Source organism: Cyrtonyx montezumae, unplaced genomic scaffold (assembly GCF_038088225.1).
Source record: "Cyrtonyx montezumae isolate F1298 unplaced genomic scaffold, pur_monq_1.0 scaffold_24, whole genome shotgun sequence".
Lineage (NCBI taxonomy): Eukaryota > Metazoa > Chordata > Aves > Galliformes > Odontophoridae > Cyrtonyx > Cyrtonyx montezumae.
Window position 1 is genome coordinate 4,104,637 of NW_027071981.1, and position 21,046 is coordinate 4,125,682.

General features: G+C 40.9%; 1 protein-coding gene across 2 annotated transcripts in view; it reads left to right on the top strand.

Annotated features, from left to right (window-relative positions):
* The first annotated feature begins 8,059 nt into the window (after positions 1 to 8,059).
* Positions 8,060 to 21,046, top strand: part of XDH (xanthine dehydrogenase) — a 39,628-nt gene continuing 26,641 nt past the window's right edge. Inside the window, exons 1-9 of one of the 2 annotated variants that reach the window (XM_065739536.1) lie at positions 8,060 to 8,237; positions 14,293 to 14,350; positions 15,533 to 15,629; positions 16,526 to 16,634; positions 17,621 to 17,747; positions 18,565 to 18,626; positions 18,962 to 19,027; positions 19,879 to 19,947; positions 20,380 to 20,466. In XM_065739536.1, the coding sequence (XP_065595608.1) occupies positions 8,184 to 8,237; positions 14,293 to 14,350; positions 15,533 to 15,629; positions 16,526 to 16,634; positions 17,621 to 17,747; positions 18,565 to 18,626; positions 18,962 to 19,027; positions 19,879 to 19,947; positions 20,380 to 20,466 (729 nt within the window). In that variant the 5' untranslated portion in view covers positions 8,060 to 8,183. The remainder of the gene's footprint in view (positions 8,238 to 14,292; positions 14,351 to 15,532; positions 15,630 to 16,525; positions 16,635 to 17,620; positions 17,748 to 18,564; positions 18,627 to 18,961; positions 19,028 to 19,878; positions 19,948 to 20,379; positions 20,467 to 21,046) is intronic. The other variant, XM_065739537.1, reaches the window with a different exon arrangement.

Below are 21,046 nucleotides of genomic sequence, written 5' to 3' on the forward strand. Positions count from 1 at the left end.
TCAAAGATCATGTATTCCGACCATCAGCCCATCATCACTGTGCCCAGTAACCACGTCCCTCACCATCTCAGGCTGTAATGTGTAGCTGCTAGGTAGCATGCCTGAGGCAGAGAACAAGGGCAGGGAGATCACGTTATGTTCAAGGTAGTGTGTACTGTATGTAAATTATAGTTTATGCGTAGTATGTAGCATATATTATAGCTAGCAATAATGTTTACACAAGCAATGAGGTATGTGCTTTTCTTTTTCTTCCTTGGGTCTGTATGTGTATGAGAGGGGTTTCCATAGAATCACAGAATGCTTTGAGTTGGAAGGGACCTCAAAGCCCCCCCAGCCCAATCCCTACCATGGCTGGCTGCCCCCCACCAGCTCAGGCTGCCCAGGGCCCATCCAGCCTGGCCTTGGGCACCTGCAGAGATGGGGCACCCACATCTCTCAGGCCTGGATGCAGTACTGCAGATGGACTGCACTTAAGCTCATCTCCACAAAGCTTTGGTGTGGTGGAGCTGCCCTCGGTGGGCAGCCAGCCCTGTCTCATGGCTGGGGTCTTGCTGCGGGGGGGCAGGGCAGGCAGGTGAGGCGAGCAACCTGCTGGCCATGTCCTCTCCATGCACGTGGCTCAGTCAGCAGCTGCCATGCTGCTGACTTTCCTCCCAGCCCTGCTGCTGACCTTTGTGGCTGCCCAGCTCTGGGATCCGCTCCCTCTCCTCGCCCAATCGGGATATGCATTTTGTGAAACTGCTGCTGACTCAGGCTTCCATTGATCACCAGACCCTGAATGTGGAATCTTTTTTTTTTCCCTTTTTTTTTTTTTCCCCTTTTTTCCCCTTTGTTTACCCTGAACACTGTGTCATCCTTCTGCATCCAAGCTTCCAGTGACGTCAGTGTGGGTATAGGAGGTCAGGGACAACTAGGGTTTTTCTCATAAGAAATGCTTACATGAGTACAGTTCAGGTTAAGGAACCTGAGAAATGTGAAATGTGAGAAAATGCTCTCATAAATTCAAAGGCTATGTCAGTGGTGCTAGAATCCATGCCCACAGAGTGAAGGGGGTTCCCTTTTATTCTTTTATTTATACAGATTTTTGTTAGTGTTTTTAATACAAAAAGCACCTCCCTGAAATACAAGAAAGAGGAGTAAATGGAAATAAACTGCTTGGTTTATGTTTTAGGAGACAGCAGTGTTATTTGAGCTGAGCAGTTATATTCGCTACAGGTCTTTATCTAAACAAGATGTGATAGCTGGGATGTCTGCCAATTTAATTAATAGGTAATGCTTTCAACTTTCCTGCTCCCTGGGTTCTGCACTGTGGAGTGAGATGCTCAATAGCTCTTTCTTGTTCTGGAAAACAAAATCTTTCTAGGAAAGTTGGTAGCATCACACTGTTTTTTGCCCAGTATTCCTCTTCTGCCTCAGGTCAGTGTGGGAAAACAGCCGAGTGTGTTTGCTCCTTTGTTGATCTTTATTTTGACATTGCATCCAAAAGGATGGGGCAAAAGCTGGGGCCATCAATGCTGTGAACTGCAAACAAAGTATGTCCATGTTATGTTTCAGCCAACAGGTTCTCGGTGAAACCAGGGGGTGGTTTCCCACCAGGCAGAGTTTTTCAGAGAGCATTTGGTGTTTGTTTAACTTCTCGCCCACTGAGTCTGGTGAGAAACGGGCTCAACATTGAGTACTATTGAAAATTTCACCCTTAGTGTCATCAGTGTTTGTCCTGTCAGGTTGTTTAACTCTGCTGTACTGCAATTATTTTTTCTATAAGATAAGGAAAAACTCAAAACTTAGCATTTTGTTATCCACATGAGTTTTTCTTTTTACTATTTTTTTCTCTCAGAATTTTCCTTTTAAGAGGCTGTTTTTACACAATCAAAATATTCCTGAAGGTAGATAAACCTTTGATAAAGCTAGATGTCCTTTTAGTCCAAATATTGAATCTTCTCATGGAATAGGAGGGATTACTCAACATGTGACTCCAGTAGATGGAACTAAATGGGAGTTTGAAGGACGAGTTGGTTGAGGTCCCTATCTCAGAGGAAAGATAAATACGACAAACGAATCCTCTTTTTGAGGAAAAAGTGTAGCTTCCAGAGGAGAGTGCAGTGAAAGGGGAAATGGTTTTAAACTGGAAGAGTGTAGATTTGACTAGATATTGGGAAGAAATTATTCACTGTGAGTGTGGTGAGACCCTGGAACAGGTTGTCCAGAGTGGTGGTGGATGTACCCAGGGGCATTCCAGGCCAGGCTGGATGGGGCTGTGAGCAACCTGGTATAGAGGGGGGTGTCCCTGCCCTTAGCAGGGGGTTGGAACTAGGTGATATTAAAGGTCCCTTCCAACCCAAACCATTCTATTCTATGATTCCATGAAATCCTGTCTGCCATTACATTTATCTGTTTCTAAAACAATAATCATCATACATCCAACTGCTCCCCCACATCCTCTATAGAAGAAGCAGGTATGGACTAGAGTTCTAGCAGAGCACCTTTAGGGTGAAGGAGTGTCAGTTAGGGACTGACAGTACGCTCTAAACTGGCAAAGAGACCAACAGACTGGAGCCCTGATCTTGGCTACTCTTTGTAAATCACAGTCATGGTAAAAGTGGCTGTGAGTAAGGAAAAGCTTCAGGACTACCTGGATTAAATGGAAAAAAAAAAAACCCTAAACAAAAAATGTAGATGTCATTGCATGAGTGTATGTTAGTATGAGTTGGACACTGCAATAGGTAAATTCACTGCAAGAGAACTGATTAAATTAAAAATTGTTGTCACGCACAGCTGTAAAATGGAAAGTGGTGTTTCAAAATGAGTGTTATTGAGATGATCGCGAGAGGTCTTTCCTCTGGGATTTCAGTTTTTTTCTTTTTTCTTTTTTTTAGTAAAATATTTTTCATTATGGGAATAAAGCAAAGACAATGCTGTGATGGGATTGAAATGTTGGAGCTTTTATGCATGAAACCCAGTTTATATTTGGAACCATTGTAACTGTAAAGACAGGTGGATTTGGGGTTCTGCACTCAACTCTGCTGTGTTTATATTTATGTAGAATGTCTTACACTTTTTTATATTATTATTTTCAAGGGAATAACAGCTCTTAGTGCCTTTAGGCAGATTTACTCACCCTAATTTGCTCTGATCACTTAAACTTCAGATGCTTTGTCCAGATTTGATTTATTTCCTGGTTGGATTTTTGATGAACGACTGTGAAGAAGCCACGTGTTCAGTCAGGAGAAACCAGACAGAGGTGTGTTGGAATACTCCTGTCTTGCTAGTAGCAGAGATGGAAGAGATAGCAGAGAGCAGGAGAGGTCTAGCAGCCTAATATCAGTTTGTATAATCCTAATCTCGTTAACAATTAAGGCACATTTCCTTTGTCCTGGGGAAAGTCCTTTGAGAATTCTCTTATATACCTCTTTGTTCCTTATCTTTTGTGATTGTTTTTCTCATGTATTTTTCAGAGCTGTGCTAGGTAGAGCCCAATTTATTGTCTCAATTAACAAGGCTGTTAATCATGCTTACATCCAAGATGCATCAGCAGTGTTTTGCTGAAAGCTCAGGCATATCTGTACTTGAGAAAAGTGTCAGCATTAGTCATGCTGGATGTTTTATTGCTGCAGCCCTGTAATTCGTTCGCTGTTGGCAAATCTCTCATAACCTTATTTCCCCTGCTTGAATTTTGTGAAATAGCCTACTGCCAGCCCATGAAAATGTACAGAATTTTTGAACAGTGCAGGATATTAAAAGAAAGAAAAACAACAAGTGAGGGGAAACCATTTACTTTTTAAAACAGGAAACTATGCCAGGTCAAAAGCTGCTTCAGACCTGTCATTGGGTGATACAAGTGGCTGTAACAGCAACTGGTGTGGGATCTCTAAGTTCAGTGTGCAGAACAGGAGGAATTGTAATGGAGGGATGCTCCTGAACCAATTACCTCCAATTTTTAAGTGTTTATTTGGAAGCCAGTTAGATTAGTGTATGACTTCTGTTCAGTGCCTTTCAAATTCTGTAGCGGGGCGTAAAGCCTGTCACTGACAGCAGCATGTCTTAAATGAGGTACTTTTTATCAAATATGTAAAATCATTCATATAATTTAGAATTTTGTTGTTGAGTACTCAGGGATCCGTAGGCATGTCTAAGATGAGCGTAACTACTGGCTCTATGTACAGACAGCTCTCCTCCCTGTCCTATCTTAATAAAATTGTGTTGGAAATAAAAAGGGTTTTTCTTAATTCTAATTGAGACTGTGGAAATATTGGGAACGTGACTTAAGAATATCTGATTTTGTTTGGACTGGAGAGAGATCACAGGCTTTGAAATAATTAGTTTCAGCTCTTGTAATATATATGTAAGTCATATTATCAAGTTTGTAGGCTGTTCAAGGCTCATCTTAAAAGCCAGTAATGTTTCTTTAAAGTACTAGTTCTTTTCAGGGCTAGTACTTCAGTTTTACTGCTATGTTTATGACATTTTTAATTTTTACCGGAGATGACTCGTGTTCAGTTTACAGCGTTTGCTCTTGAGTCAACGCTGTCTGTGATTTTGTGGTGGGACTTTTTCCTTCCTGCCTGGTGTTTATTGTTCGGTACTATTATGTAGTGACAAATTAATTAAAATGGGTTTGTTTTGAAGAGAAGTTGATATTGTCTCAGAGGTACAAGCTGACTACAGGAGCTGTAACTTCAGACACTAGAATTCTAGTGATGATGATGGCATCTGCTATTTTGCATTGCAGTGATAAAAAAAAAAAGCCCTTCTGAAATTGCCTTGTCATATTTCACTGAGGGAAAAAATACAATTTAGACTTGTCCAGTTTTAGATAAGTCTACTTTTGAAACAGTATTGGGTTTTGGGAACTAGAGAGGAAACCCAGCTGAATGTACTGAGGCATCCAGCTCTCTGTTTAGAGTCTGAAAAGAGAGACAGACTTTTCTTGCAGGACAGCTAGAGGATTTATAGAGAATGGCTAGACAGTTTAGGGTAGTATATTAAATACAAATTCATATCATATAGTATGTAGCTTGCTCCAAAAGTAATGCCTCCTATTTAGTCCAACGGAAACAAAGAGCACAATAATACTGTTTGACGGAGAGATCTCTCAGCTACAAAACATTATTTTTCAGCATAGTCACCACCATGTGCATTTTCACCTGTGATGAACAAGAGCCTGCATGCTGCTCTATCTGTGCCAGTGGAGTTGACCCACTATTGCTCACCACCTCACTGTGCACACTGGATGGTCTCCAGAGATGTAACAAGTGTTAATGAATGTCAACAGCGCCATTTTTTCATGGAGAAATTTAGTGTCACCCCTTGGCTTCATCTGCATTTCCATGTCAGACACCAGTCTGTCAGAGTGAGCAACAACATGTAATGGAATATTGGTGGGAAGGTTCAACCTCTACCACTTTCCCACCGTCATCTGCCTCTGATGTCGTGGAGCAACGTCATAGCATAGGAGGCATTACTTTTGTGCTATCGCTTTCTTTTTTTTCCTGACAAGGAACAGTGAAAAGATAAGCAATAGATTACTTTCATACTCGCTCACTGATTTCATGGATATATCTTTTTATGGTATTGTGAAGAAATCAATCTATTGCCTGTGCAGGTGTCCCATAAAGGTTATAAATCTTTGAGATCTTTTGGGAGATTTTGCTAATAAGGGATGAATGTCCCTATAGGATTGGATCAAAAGGCTATTTCCTCCTCGTGAATGCCTCTACTAACTTCCCCCCCACCCTGTTTCCTGCAAGAGTAATGTGCAAATAAAATAGCAGACCTCTTCACTTCTGTTTTAATCCTTTTCCTTTGTTATTTTGTGTGTTTACTTAATTCTAGTAGTGAACTCCTTAGGCAGGGATGGAGTTTCAGTGAATTTCAGCCTATTTACTGAGCTGGGCATAAGATCACCTGCGGAAGAGATTATCCTTACATCTGCAACGGCCAGATCTACAGGATTAAGCAGTTAGAATGAGAAAAGCTAGCTTCCTTTATTTCTGGTGGTGTTGTAATGCATCCACTACTCTGAGTTTCTTAATAAGTGAGTGAAACTGGAGAATTCTGAACTTCCAAAGCAAACCAGTCTTTGAGTTGTGATTGGACAAATGAGTGGTCGCTAGAATGGGAAACCTGCTGCTCTTTCCCTGGCGTAGAGACCAGAAGACTACTTTGCAACTGGGTTGTGTGTTTTGCTTATAATAGCTTTACATGTTCAGCTGAGGGTTGATGTGCTAATGGAAATGTTCTTACACTATGGAAGTTGGAGGGTCCTTTTCCCTTCCTGCACAGCCATTTCTGCTAACCTCTTGCTTTCTGTCCTGTCATTTCTGGTAATTCTCTGTGTTGTTTGGAATGGATTTTGCAGGAAGGGTGAAGAGATTTCAATAACTTGAGCTTATGCATTCTGGCATTTAATTTAGACCTGGAAAGTTCCTGTTCTAGGTGTTTTGGCTCTCTGCCTTTAAAATTAGTATAGGAACAGCCTGAGAGAATGGATGGATTTGACATTCTGCAGTCTGAGAGCTTGAGAGGAGGTCTGAAGGTGTATATCGTCTTTAACCTGTACATGAAGAGAAATACACATGTGACAATGACCTCTATATCATCTATATAGTAGATCAGTGAGGTCAAAAGTAAACCTTACAGTGGAACATTATAAGATGCTGTTTACTGGTACAGAGCAGGGGATGGTTTAGCTATAGTGTAGTCACCATGGCTGAGCAGAAACATTGCAAATGGGATTCCTCAGACAAGAGATGACATGATTACAAAACATTCTTCAGATCTAAGTGCTACATCTTTCATTATGGAAAAATACAGATGAGGAAACTTTGATTTTGATGTTAATGCCATAATGGCTAGTTGTTGTGAGGTTGCTGTAATGTGATACCTGTGATTGTGAGTAATAATTATTTAAAATATTAAAGGGCTATTTAAGCATATTAAGCTCGTGTGTAGAATAATTTTGAGTTGGGTTCTCTCTGTGTGAGGGATGTACTCCTATAAATTTACCTCCAGATATAAAGCAACAGAAGAATTTTGAAGAAAAATTGCCACGTTACCAACGTCCCCCTGGCACCTTGGGAGTTGCCAGACAGTAGGTGTCAGCACTGTTTCAGCTATGCGCAGGTTCCCTGCTAGCATAGGTCGAGATAACCAGTGTCAAACACCAGTTTGCTGTGAGCTATGCTTTCAGCAAACTGAGCAAAGTGCTTAGACAGCGACTGGCACTTGCTGTAAAATACCTTCCCCAGGGGACAGACCGGCAGAATATACGAGATAAAAGATAAAGATAATTCATGGATAGCCTCCACACTGACATGCTTCCAAAGCAGTGAAGGAAAGACTGTTTCTGAACATAGTGATTTAATTGGCTTTTGTTGTCTTGTGAATTGGTCAGAGATGTTGCTGTCAGCAAGACAGTTATCTCCCAGGAACGTTAAGCTGGGAAGTTAATCCTATCTCCTCCATTTTGATTTCAGCACCCTTGCTTCCTATCTTCAGCACAGCAGCCTTACTAGTTTAATTAAGTACCGTGCCAGGGAATCTCTGTGAGAATTTAGAACTACACAGGTCCAAGCTGGGACTAGGAAACTGGGCATCTTCTTTGTGGAAATGAGGCATGTCCTGTCTGAGGAGCTTTTCTATGGGCACGTCCTCCCAGGAGAGACTGCACAGTGCATGCCAGCTGAATGGCTGTGCATACAGAAAGGGAAGCAGGATTTTTCTTGTCAATATTCAGTAAGGAAAAGTTTGGAGAGCACTCTTCTCCCCCTTCAGCCCCTGCTTTCTCCCTGCAGGTTGCACTGTATTCCTGAAGGCTGTGAATTCCTGGCACCAGGCAGTGGCATGCTCCTCTTCCTGCAAGCTTGGCAGCATGGTGTGAAGGGAATGCAGCTGAACTGTGATTTGAGCTGATCTATTGCTATAGAAAGGGGCGGGCCATGTTGCTCTTTCTTTTTCTGTCACTGCTGCTGCAGAAGCACCAACCGAAAGCAGCTGGCACGCCTCCTTGTTGGCCCTTATATAATATGGGGTTTCGCAGGGTGCTGGTGTAGAACTCGAGTCAGGCATTCTTGAGACACGCATCGCTTGCTCTGTCACTGGTGCTCGCTTCCCTGTTGGGTTAGGGCTGCTCTTGGAGGGGTGACCTGTTGTCTCATTGGGGTGAATTTTGGAAGGTGTGCAGGATGGCTCCAGCTGAGACAGGGGATGAGCTTGTTTTCTTTGTGAATGGTAAAAAGGTAAGGAAGATTCCAGCTTTCTGCTTGGCTTGCTGCTGGGCTGTGGCTGATTGCTTTTTCTTCTGGTTGGCTTTTCTACCTATGAAGTTTTCTAAGAGCAGCACACATAGCTTGGTCACTGTTAGATATTAAATTGTGAGGGCTATTTATTGCTTTGCTGAGTGGCTTTTCTTTCCTCTTTGACCTTAGTTTGTGAATTATTCAGAGAGCAGTGTATCTTTATAACTTTCATTTTACCTTTTTTTGGCAATTACTTTTAAACAAAAGGTGCAGTGGCTTTAGTGGAGGCGTTTCTACTGGAGCTACTTTCAGTAATTACGACAGATCTGGAAAAGGTAGTTTGGATGAGAGTATCCACAAAATTTCTATGTTCAGTAAGTAATTTTGACATTCCATTCCCATTTAAGAAGCTGTCAAACTCTTCACATACTAAACCCCATTGACTGATACTCTTTTGGATGCACTGTCAGTGATGCAGATCACCTACTGACAGTTAGTAGTAGAGCAGTTCTCTCAGAATTAGCTTTCAGTCCCTTAGGGGATGACACAATATTCTTACTTGGTTAAAAAACTCTACCTGCTGCCCTGCAGACCGGCACAGGGTTCCTAGCAGTTTTGCTGTCGTTATCTTTCCTGCTAATTTTATCATGTGTAAATGTGGCTAAGATTGTTGCTACAATTGGAGTGTTTTAATTATAAATTTAGGTCCCAGGATAGATTGGAATTTGAACTTTCTGAGGTACTGGGACGTTCAGAGCTTAAAGTTCTCTCTCTAAGTGTCCAACTCATAGCTGAAGAATGAAATGTACATAGTATGGGTTATAATTTCTTCGGAGCAGTCTTGAGTGTAACACTGAGGTAGAAGCCAATTTTTTGAGTCTCACTGTAGGGGGCTGCCATAAACATGTCAATGCAAGCTCAATACAGGCTGAGTATGCTGTCTTGTATTCTTTTTCTGGTATACCCTAGTGGAAGAAAACCACTGTTCTGGTGCCAGGCCATCTTTGGTTCAAAACTAGCATGTCATCATTGTCAGATACGAGGCGTTAGTAAACAAATTCCTGTATATATAGTGGATACTTCAGCATTGTGAGGTTGTTCAAGTATTGCAGAAGGATTGTTCTGTGTACACCAGTAGAAAAGTCCATCTTCCTGGAGCAGATTACACATTTTCTTGTTTCATATGTTACTAATCAGGACTGAACTGCAGCAAACTGGTTCTGTGGGAGTCCTATGGATGTGGCATTGAGGGCTGTGGTCAGTGATGATCTCAGTGGTCTTTTCCAATGGTAATGATTCTGTGATTCTGCGTGTGGTGTGGCACCGAATGTGTGGCAGAGCAGTTTTAGCCCTGAAAGCTGACAGCTGAAACCAACCAGTATCTACTTTCCTCTGTATCTTCCCTTGTTGAGTCCTGAAGTTAGACAACTTGCTGTGAATGGCATCTCCCCTTGTGCTCTTGAACAACACTTGTTATAAAACAACAGTTCTCTGTTTGCAGAACTCTGCACTGGATCTGGCCTTGTGCATGTACACAGGGATTTATCACAATCTGACCTTGACAGTCCTTGGTTAGAGAAACAGCAGGGATCAGTGATGCTACCAGCAGCACCAGCTCCTTCCACACATTGAGGCTGTCTCAGCATCCTCCCCTGTTTGCATGTGGAACCACAGTGCTAGCAAGGAAGCAGATTCCACCTGATGGGAGAGGAGAGGCTTCCCGGGTTGTGCTCCTCTCTCACCCTCCACTGGCATTTATTTTCTGTTCCCTTCTTTGTTGTCACTGGGACATAAGAGATTATGCAATACACTGCACATTAGAGATTATGTAATGAGAGAGGTTGCAGGAAGTCCCTTGGGGATGCTGCAAAAACAGCAGGTAGCAAGTTAGAATATGCCTCCACCCACGTGGAGTCAACTGCGTGTTCAAGTCAAGAAGTCTGTGATAATATGGCCAGCAGAGAGGTCGCTGCTTTATGAATCTGTGACAGCTTGATGTTGTCAACGAGCTGCTGATATTCTGCAATGGTACAAAACAGCACGATAAGAGGCAGTTGATAAGATAAGGTAGGGACATACATGGTAGCTAATCCTACTCTCATATTAGCCCAGTCTGTAATATAACATCAAGAAAAGTCTCCTCAGAGCAGCTGAGCATACTTCGCATTCAGGGTTGTTTATTTTTTAAACACCTGTTCCCTTCACTGAGAGTGAAGATTGGCACACAGCTAATGCCAAGTTGGTGCCTGGGGTATGATGGAAAACAACACACACATAGTGGGGTTGGAAATGGGTGATCTTGAACGTACCTTTCAACCCAAGCCATTCTATTATTCTATGTATGTATTCTATGAATAGCAGCAATTTTGTTTTCCTTGACTGATAAGTCTGTCTTATGCAGGTTGTGTGCAATTTTAGTTCAAACACACTCAATGTTTGTATTTTTAACCTGACTATTCAGAGGTCTATGTAGAAAACCATGTTAAAGCTCTTCCAAAGCCTTTGTATGTATGATTGCAGGTGAAACCGTCCAGAATTCAGGATTTTTGAGCTTTGAGACCCTCTGGATCTTATATAAACAATGAATTATGATTTTCAATGCATTGGTTTAAAGCAGAAACAAACATTCTCATGACCAATAGATTTACATCATGTGGTTACACTCAGATTATTCATTTGTGTTCCAATCCTTTTCCCTGGTAAATGAATTTGAAACCTCTAACTTCAGGAATGCTCATTCTCAGACTGCAAGGTCCCTGAGGCCTTTACAGCCTACCAGCCTGATCTGCTGTTAAAACCTTTCACTTTCTATTCTTGTCTCTAATGGAGTGAGTAGTGACAGGAGCTGTTCAGAAAGAAGTCTTTTCCATTTTCAGGCAGTAGCTGATGGAAACCTTAGTTTGCTTTTGGCTATCTGGGAAACTTCAGCATCTTTTTGTTCCTTTCCTTATCTTGCTCAAGTACTGATTTTGGAACTCCAGTTTAGATGCTCCATGTTCTAATGACAAAGTGACCTGCAATATTGCTGTTCTCTCTTGCTGTGTGGGATAAAGCAACCCATCTCAGAGCAGAACTAGCAGATGCACAGTTTTGAGTTCGTTCAATTGCATACAGTGCAAACCAGCCTGCTGCAAGGCAGCTCATCTCTGGTAAGTGTCTGATGTGTCCCTGCATGTTCCCAGTTCTGCTGATGGCAGGAGCAGAGAGCAGGAAGCTCAGCTGCCACTCTGCACATCCCCTCCTCATCTGGTGGGACTGAGAAAATTTCAGATGAAAGCTGTTTAAGATCCAAATTTTGTACATGAAATGATGGTGAAATGAGTTCAACTCCCCTCTTGGAAAAGCCCATGAAATGCAAGAGCGTGGAGTAGAAAACAGATGTATAATGCAAACACAGCAATGCAGGGCAAGTTTATAAGAGGTCATTTGGATATCAGCGCCCTCCTAACATTTCCTAATGTTAAACAAATTGGCATTTGATTAAATTTTAGGCTGCTGCATGCAGCAGCATCCACCATTTCCATTTTGTCAAAATTTAGCCTTCCATATGATTTGTTCCCCAATATGGGGCTTGGTTCAAAAAGCAACAATAAAAGAGCAAACCAGCAGCTTGACAAAGAAGAAATCTTCTTTTTGATAGCAGTATCCAAACAGGATCATCCTAATCTTGCTGAAGACAATGGGTATTGTTCAGCTTCCTTCTGCACAGGGGCGCTGAGGGAGGTGAGCAAGAACTGTCATGATGGATTAGATATTGAGCTATGAATCATATTGTTCTGGGCATCAGACAAGAGAAGCTGTTGTCCCCACCCATTGGGTTTTAAAATATCTTAAGAACAAATCACAGCAGGTGAGTGTAACAAAGCACTGGAGGAATGATGTGTTGAAGGACAGAACTAACATCAGTGCCAATGAACAAAAGGCAGGAGCAGTAAAAAATAAAAATCTTACTGTGTGATCTACAAGAGAGACTCATAAATAAACATTGCCCCAGCAGGAGTGTGAGTGCTGAGAAATGACTCCGTGCTCTCATTCGTGAGATTTAGTCTAATCTAGAATGTCCTCCAAACTCTGAGCTCTCTCTGATCCCAAGTCTCTGCCAGCTCCAGTGGAAGGAGCTGAATTTACTGAGGTAGAAAACTGGGCTCTTAGTTGGAATGTAAGTGTGGATTATCGTGACATGTCTTTCTGCATAGTGGAAGCCACTTTTTTTGTAAGGTTGGGCAAAGATTTGGCTCTGCTGGGACTCGGCATGTACTTAAGTGCTTTTATTAAAGTATGTGTAGCTGAGTGGTGAAGTGCTTTGCTGAAAGAAGTCTTAAGCTTGTGTTTAATTTCTTACTGAAAACTTCCCAACTAGGAGCCATTTGGCAAAACCCTCCATTGCTCTGTTGGAGTACATAATGGAGTGCTCTTGGAAACTTTGAAGTAACATTCTTGATATGTTTTCTTAGAACTAACCATAGAATAATAGAAATATCCTTTAACCATCTGGAAAACTGTTCAGAAGCTTTTTCTGTGTGCCTGGATATGTTAGGAACTTATTTGAAAGGGGTTTGCTATGGTCACTGATGGAGCCCTGGGGAAGACACTCAGCTGATGGTAAGGATGTGAGCTTCTCAGGAAGGCTTTTGACCTCTGAAATGCCTGTGAAAATTCATGGGGAAAACAGTAGCCTTCTTTTGGAGTTACTTGCCTGTTTACTGGACTAATGCAGAGGGGTCTACATGCTTACTCTTAACCAGTGGCCATGAGAAGGCCAATACATGCTCTTACTGACTTCTGTGTGTACAGGAGAGATGGGAATGGGGATCGCTCTGCTTTGAATAGAAGCATCACAAGTGCTGTATGGTTTAGAGTGAGACATCCATGAGCTAGAAGAATGGACTTTGTTTCCTTGTAGATTATGCCCAGTGCAGAGGAAGGATTTTTATTTTATTTTTTAAGGAAAACAAATACCAACCAACCAAATATAAACTCCTAACGCTTGTGTTTTGCAGCAGCTAACTTTATCTGATGGTTGTAAAAATGTGAACTCAAATAGGAAGTATGGACCTTGTCTCTTGAGAACAAGCCTGTCACGTGTCAAAGGCATTGAAGTGAAGCAGTGCAGAGGGTGTGAAAGTGTTTTATCAGCAAAAAAACCAGACTTATACAAGTGGCCTCTGTATTGATCTGCCCTTCAAAACTGGGAAAGGTTGATTTATCTATTATGTTTTTGCCAATGTGAGATTTAGCTTAAAAAACAGTAATTGTTTTTCTTAGGACTTGCACAGTGTAAGAGCCAAGAGTACATGATTATGTTCTGGCATACGGTGAATTTGACACTATTAATAACAACAAAAGAGAGAAATGAGCTTTGCTGCCATTTGGAGGCAAAAGCAGACTTTGGTTTCTGGCCATGGGGTAGAGGTCGAAGTAAAATCTAATTTTATATTTAATAGTTAACTGCTAATATTGTTGTTCACTAATGGATGGAGCTCGTTGAAAATCTGCAGAGAAAACACCTCTTTGGTTGTAATTTTACATTCCCACGTTTAGGACAGTTACCAGTGTAACACCAGTTGATTTAACATTATCAGGGATGATATTTGCCATTGGTATTTTCTATTTCACCTGTAGCACAGTTAATACCCCTGTTACAGTTTCGTGGTTGGTTGGTTTCTTTTCTGCGGTCTCTTTCCCGTGATGATGGGCATGAGGTGGAGATGTCAAGAATTCAAAATCTGAGTCTGAAACAATTCATTCTTTCTCTGCTCACTGATAATTCTGGTTGCTATTTTTGGTGAAGGATTTTTGTGGATTTACCTCAGTATGCCACAGCTGAAGAATTCCACCCTATGTGATCTATATGAGCTTTTCCCTGTCACAGTAAGTTCAAAGCAGTGTTGTGTCTGGATTCACATGTTCTATACCACTGAGATAGAAGGAGAAGTTAATCTGTGGTTCTATTCCCTGATTTGGAAAAGCTGAGAAGACCAAACTTCCTCCTTCCTGCTAACATATCTGTGTTGTAAAGTTTTCTGTGTGTAAAAGTACCTTTTCCTTCTTGCAGGTGGTGGAGAAAGGTGTGGACCCAGAAATGACTCTGTTAACCTATCTACGAAGAAAATGTATCCAGAAGAAATGACAGAGGTCTTCACGTGCCTATGGCATTTCATAATTGCTTACTGTTCAGCCTTGTGTGCCAGACTGGGCAGTGCTCTGGTATTATTCCTTGCTGGGAAAGATTACAGCAGATATTCTGAGATTATAGAACAGAAAACTGCAAATCAGATACTTTAAATAAATGTTCAATTAGTTTGTTTTTTTTTTTTTAAAGCAGATTTCAGAATTGCTAGCTATTAGAATATGGTAGATACAAATATAGAGACGACTGTTTAATTGAAGGAAATCTAGCTTTGTTTCATGAAAACTGTAAAGAATTTTCTGGCTGAAATACTAGAGTCACTTGAGCTGCTGTCTGTGTTGTCCAGTAATTTAGATGCTACTATATAGATAATAACTAATAATTTGATTATCCTATGATGTGCTTATCATAGGCAAGATTAGAATGATCTATCGATGTAGACTTAGAGGAAAGGGTTTCTGTTGCATACTGTGTTTCTGGATGCAAAGGGTTTGACTTCTGCATGTGGCTGGTGATGAGTGAGTCAGATTTGCTTCAGGAGCTGGGTAGCTATCACCATGATGACCAGGCTGGCTCTAGTAGGTCTAGTTCAGAAAGTAGTGTCATTCCATGTTTAATGAGATTTTGTCTAAAACCATCTGGGAGTGAACACAGTACACATTTTTCATGTCTGTGTTGGTGTACTCCTTCAAAAGAATTGTGCATACATATTTAATCTTTGCTGCCATGTTCTAGTTGTCTGAAATTTGAGATAAGTACAGAGATATAAATCATTCTCCTCTTTGGGGTTTCCAGGAAAATCTATCAGCAGCTCTGTTTTGTCTGGTTGTATCTTGGGTAGATTTAGTTTAGGAGGGAAAATAGTGGCCTGTCTTTTGTCCCAGTGTATGCTTCTCACTTCTAGGCCTTTTCTGCCTAAACTCATTAATGCTGAATGCAAATAGCTTCAAAGGAGGTAACTGGGAATCTTTTAAATGTTCTGAGATGTTGATCTCTAAGACCACGTGCTAACATTGAAGACTTTGCCTATACTAAGTTAACATTGAGTAGGAAAAATGAGTGCTTAGTTTCCAGCAAGAAATGGTTGCTAAGACTTTATTGACAATTGTTTGAGAGGGCTTTTTTCCAACTTTCCTCATGTTTTCCTTGATTCCTGTACTCTCAGTGGGCCTGTGTGGAACCAAACTGGGGTGTGGGGAAGGTGGATGTGGTGCTTGCACTGTTATGATATCCAAGTATGATCCCTTCCAGAAGAAAATCCTGTATCCTTTGCAATCTGAACCCTTCAACATGGTGTGAAGCAAAATGGGGACAGTTCCAGATTCTTGGTGTGCCAGGCATGGCTTGTTTATAAAAAGGCTGTATAATGTATGCTTCTGCCAAAACATAATTTTCCATTATCAGAATATAGTTTCAGATAGATGAGACAGAAAAGTATTTTTTCCAACAGCATTGCACAGCCCTGGTTGAGTGTCTTTTCCTAAAATATCTGCAGTGGCTCCAGATTCAGTCAGGGTGGACAAGCCCCAGGTTTATTCATTTTTTCTTTTGTTTTCCTGTGGTGAATAGAAAGCCCTGAAATCATGGATATACCTGTAATAATGCTGGATGTGCTTTAACTTGGGACTATCTCACTGCTTCTATCTAGTAATATGACTTTTGGTAGAGTATCTTCAGGGTCATTACATCTATCCTTATATAAAAGAAATAAAACAGCAAGTTCTTGTAGTTGTTTTATTGCTACCCTGGATTTTTTCCTCTCACATGCTGTATAGAAGAAATGTTTTTTAGGTAAAAGATCAAAATCTTTTATGGCAACTCTGTGAGCAAGCAAGGCCAATTGTATAACATCTTGGTATTTGTAGTCTATCCCCATAAATGACTTATATGAGTTCTGTAGCTTAACATGCAGTGATGATGTTTAAATATCTAGGTCGAAAATTCTTACGCATAGCTGGTTTAGTATTCAAGTGGAGTTGTTAAGAACTTTGTCTGATTAGGTGCTGTAGGATTTGACTTGCAATGTATGCACTGCATCTACTAAAGCTCTCCTGTTGCCTGCTGCCATGGATTCTGAGTACTTTTCAGCCCTCCTGGTTCTGTTTTTCCTCTGCTGAGCAGCACTGTTGGATGAAATGACCTTAATTTATCATTTTAGCCACCATACTGCCAATGCTTGCCTCTTCCCTATCTGTGCTCTGCATCATGTAGCTGTAACTACTGTTGAAGGCATAGGAAACACAAAGTCCAGGCTGCACCCAGCCCAGGTAAGCTATTAATACCATTAAATTCTGAGTCCTGTATTCACGTTTACATTTTGTTTGAGCATATTCTAGTGTATTGAAACCTTCATTATAATGCTAAAAGAAAGATTTTCTGCATGGGTTATCATTACTTGCAGAAATGGCTAGAAAACTAGTAAGTTAACTGGTGTTATCTTGGCCAAAGTATTAACACTTTTGTTCTGAGGTCATGGGGCTCTGTTTGGTTCACATCCTGCAACAGAAACTGATGTTGTGCTGGAAGTCTGTACGCTGAAAGCTGACAGACCAGGAGCCAGTAAATCTGAGTTAGGTCTTGACTCTGTTATGGCCTTCCAAGAACGACCTTGATTCTGATTCTGATCTTGTGTAGTTAAGAACCTGAAGTGATAGGAGGGAGTGATGGGAATAGAAGGGCTTGGCTCTTCTGGCAAAGTGTTGTATTGCACTTGGAATGGAACTGAACTTGAACATTGCTGGAAATATGCTCCTTTAAGGGAAGCTGTGATTCATTTCAGTCAGTACAGTGGGTAGGGCTTCTGCCAACATCAAGCTGAGACAGTAAACAACAAAGAGAAAAATAAGTTAGGCATGCATGAATGAATGACAGCTCATCTGACCTTTGTTTACTTGTCTTCTTTCCCTACCTCCTCTGAAGGATCTAACCAGCTAAGCTTTGAAATTCAATCTCGGGTCTGTACAGGTAGCTTTCTAGCATGGCAAATCTGAAGAACTCTTCTCTTTCTGGAGACTTATGGTTATTTTCAACTACTCTGGGTGGCTGAAGTCTATATGTAAGTTTTTCAGTATACTCTCCCTTTTGAAGTCTTCTTCACAGGCTGTATGACTCATCGAAGAACATTTGAAGGTGATCTCAGCACTTCTGATGAGATTGTTTCTGTTTTTTAAGCAGAAATGTGCTGATATCTTTTTCTGCAAGAAGCGTGTACTCGCTTTGACATCATGAGCTGATGATTGCTGTTACTTTCCAGGAGAGAATAGCAAAAAGTCATGGGTCCCAATGTGGCTTCTGCACTCCAGGTATTGTTATGTCCATGTATACGTTGCTTCGGAACAAACCCAAACCCAAAATGGAGGACATAGAAGATGCTTTCCAAGGTAACACCCACGATGTGCAAGGGTACATTCTATGCTGTTTTCCTAACATCTGCTTCCCTAAATAAGATTAAAGTTCAACTTTGTTTAATACACTTCATTGAAGACAGACAATTTTTCTGAGGTTAAGTACCAGCTTTTCCTCTGGGAGACTAGTCAGGTGCTATAAAGTGAACAAAATTGGCCTATGAAAGTCCCACAAAAACTCATTGTTTGTCCTGAAGCAGTGATAAATGGTCTCAGTCTTTGATTAGGCCTTTACTGATCTTAACATGATAAATTATGTGGTTAGTGCCTCTGGGGCTTATAAGAACCTCCATGTCTTGTGAAGACCAATTCATCTTGGGCACAAGAGCATGCAGTGACAGCATTTGGGCCAGATGCCAGGACTAAGACATGATGAACTAGGGCAGAATCCAATTGTTGAAGTTATCTGACAGGATGCTGTTACTTCTGAGGTTAGAAGTGTTACAAGGCCTCTGGCTGCAGCCTGAGTGAAAGCTGAATGCAAAGGAAAGTAATCCTGTTGTAGTTAAAGGACTAGAGAGTTGATGTGCTGATTAGACTTGCACAATTGAGGTAAATGAATACTGAATAGGACAGAATATTTTTTTCTAAATTAATTTCAACTGAAGGTTTCAGTGAGAAGGGGCAGTAAGATTGTTCCAAAATTATTTATGAAATGATCTTCCTCCCAAAATATTTTTGATGGCTTTATCTAGATTTGACATTCTATAATGAAGGGCAACATAATGTTCTGAAAGAAGAATCATTCAGCTAAATGAGTCTAATTTTTTATCTTTTTTCTCTGGCTATATAGGGAATTTGTGTCGATGTACAGGATACAGACCCATTCTGGAGGGATACAGGACTTTTGCTGTAGTAAGTGGTTTCAGACCATGTTCAAAACATTCTGGAAGGGAGGGTTATTGGCTTTCTCTCTTCTTCTGAAATACAATGTGAGCTGGAATCAGATGAAGGAAAATAATACACATACTGCAAACAATGTTCAACTTTTGCCCCCTTTGTATGTGCTTTATGCACTGAAAATGCAGAACCAATTCGTTTACTTGCAGTATTTGGGGGAGGGTAGTGAACAAGATCTTGATAAGATCCACATAATGGTGGGGAAAGGGAAATCTCTCAGAAGGGAATAAATTCTGCTTCTTTTTCTGGGAACATGCCTGTTTCTCTTAGAACAGTTTTTGTCCCCACAGGACTCGAACTGCTGTGGCAGAGTAGCCAATGGCACTGGTTGCTGTGGAAAAGGAGAAAATAGCATGGTAAGCTGAACTTCAATAGCCAGAACCTAAATTTGCCATGTAATATTAATAGAATTTTTTGTATAAGTCAGTCCTCTGGCCACACTGTATTGCAGATATCCAGAGGCATCTGAGCTGGTTTGAATGCCTGTCTCTTGGAAAACACTGCCATTGTTTATGTCCTGTGTAGCACAGCACCTCATGACATGGCTTTGAGAAATATGCGTTCCTTCTGCGTCAGTGAGGTGCAACGCTTACGTGAAATAGCATGGTGACAGTTGCAGTCAAGGTGCTAGCAGCATTTGGTACATTGCAGCTATCTGTCTTTCTGTTAAAACAGCTCTAAGTTAATTATCTAGTACTGATCTTTCCCAAAACTTGGTAGTTCAGTGATGAATGATTTAATGACTCATCCAGGACATTGTACTATTGGAGTTCTATTGGAATATGTGGAGGATAAGAGTTAATCACGCTTTATGTAATAGTTGAGGTACGAATGGTAGAAGGCTGACGAGAAGGAACTGGAACATAATATAATAGAAGTGTAAAATTAATTTAGGAAGGAAAAAGCATAATTAAACTCTTTGGAAAAATCCAAGAAATTCTTGTGGATTCTTTGTTAGGAAAATCCAGGCTTCTGTGGTATCACAGAATTGTAGGTGTTGGAAGGGACCTCTAGAGGTCATTGAGTCCAGCCCCCTAGTACTCCAGCAACAACTGCTTGGTATTATTTCATTGGAATTATTAGGGAAAGTGTGTTACTGAAAATGTCAGTGGTCTGGGTTCGATAAGAGGGAGGGAATATGTTCTGTATAAGTTTGAATTTTCTAGTTTTGTCCAGATGAGTTGAAGTGTGCTTGTTTTCTCTTCAGAACGGGGGTTGCTGTGGAGGAAAAGCCAATGGCCCAGGCTGCTGCATGAATGAAAAAGAAGAGAATGTGGTAGAGTCCTCCTCAACTACTTTGTTCTCTATTCTGAGTGTTTGTGAATCTAACTTTGCTTTACTCTGTGCTGAAGCCCAGTGCTTGTAATCTGAATTTATGCAGAGTAGTTTGGACTGATATAGCTTTCATTCTTGTCTCGCCTCCTAAAATTTACCTTTGCCAATTAGCACACCAATGTAAATGTCATGATGTTTTTAATGGCAAAAACGTGTGTGTGTTGAGGTTAAGGTTTCTGACCTGACGTAATCTGATCAGAAAGTTCTTGTTTGGAAAACCTGGGACACTGGACTAGGCTGTATCTTTTCATAGTTTGTTCTTGTTTGCTCTGTGAAGTAGTAAGAGGTATCAGACTGAAAAGAGAAATGATGGATGTATGTGGATAGCTTTCTCCTCTGCCCCCCCCAGTTATTTGCATTATCTCTTCCGTAGATGATGATGTCGTCCAACCTGTTTGACTCTTCTGAATTCCAGCCATTGGACCCTACACAGGAACCAATCTTCCCACCAGAGTTAATGGTAAGTTACTTTAAAAAGAAATAATATGTGGTTCACTGGCTTTGTTTTTCCACACGGGGTTTGAATGACCCCTCTGTCCTGATGAAATGGTAGTGCCAAAGACGGCTGATAAAATGAAGCAGCATGGGGATAAATCTTTCTTTCTTAATGAAAGACTCTTGCCAGTCAGGATGGCTTAAATGGTATGCAGGCTAAGTACCTACTGCTGCAGGCTGCACTCTCTGTTGTCACCATATGTATTTGCTCTTGGGAAGCCTTCATTTTTGGCCACGGACTATCCCTGGAGAGAACAGCTGCTGATGTGTGGATTTCACTTTACTAGCTCATATGTGTATCTCTGCTATAAGAACAACTATGTCTGAGCTAATGACCCTGAGATCCTTTTGTAATGCTGGAAGAGAATAAGGAATTGCAGGATATAACTGAATATATATTTGGTGCATTCAGGAAGTTATTTAATTCAACTTTTCTTCACTCAGTATAGCAAGAGTAGAAAGCTAACTGGCTTACATCAAAATATAGGTAAGATTAGTTTCTCTCCATATTTCATCCCTGTTTATTTTTTCATCCATATTTATTT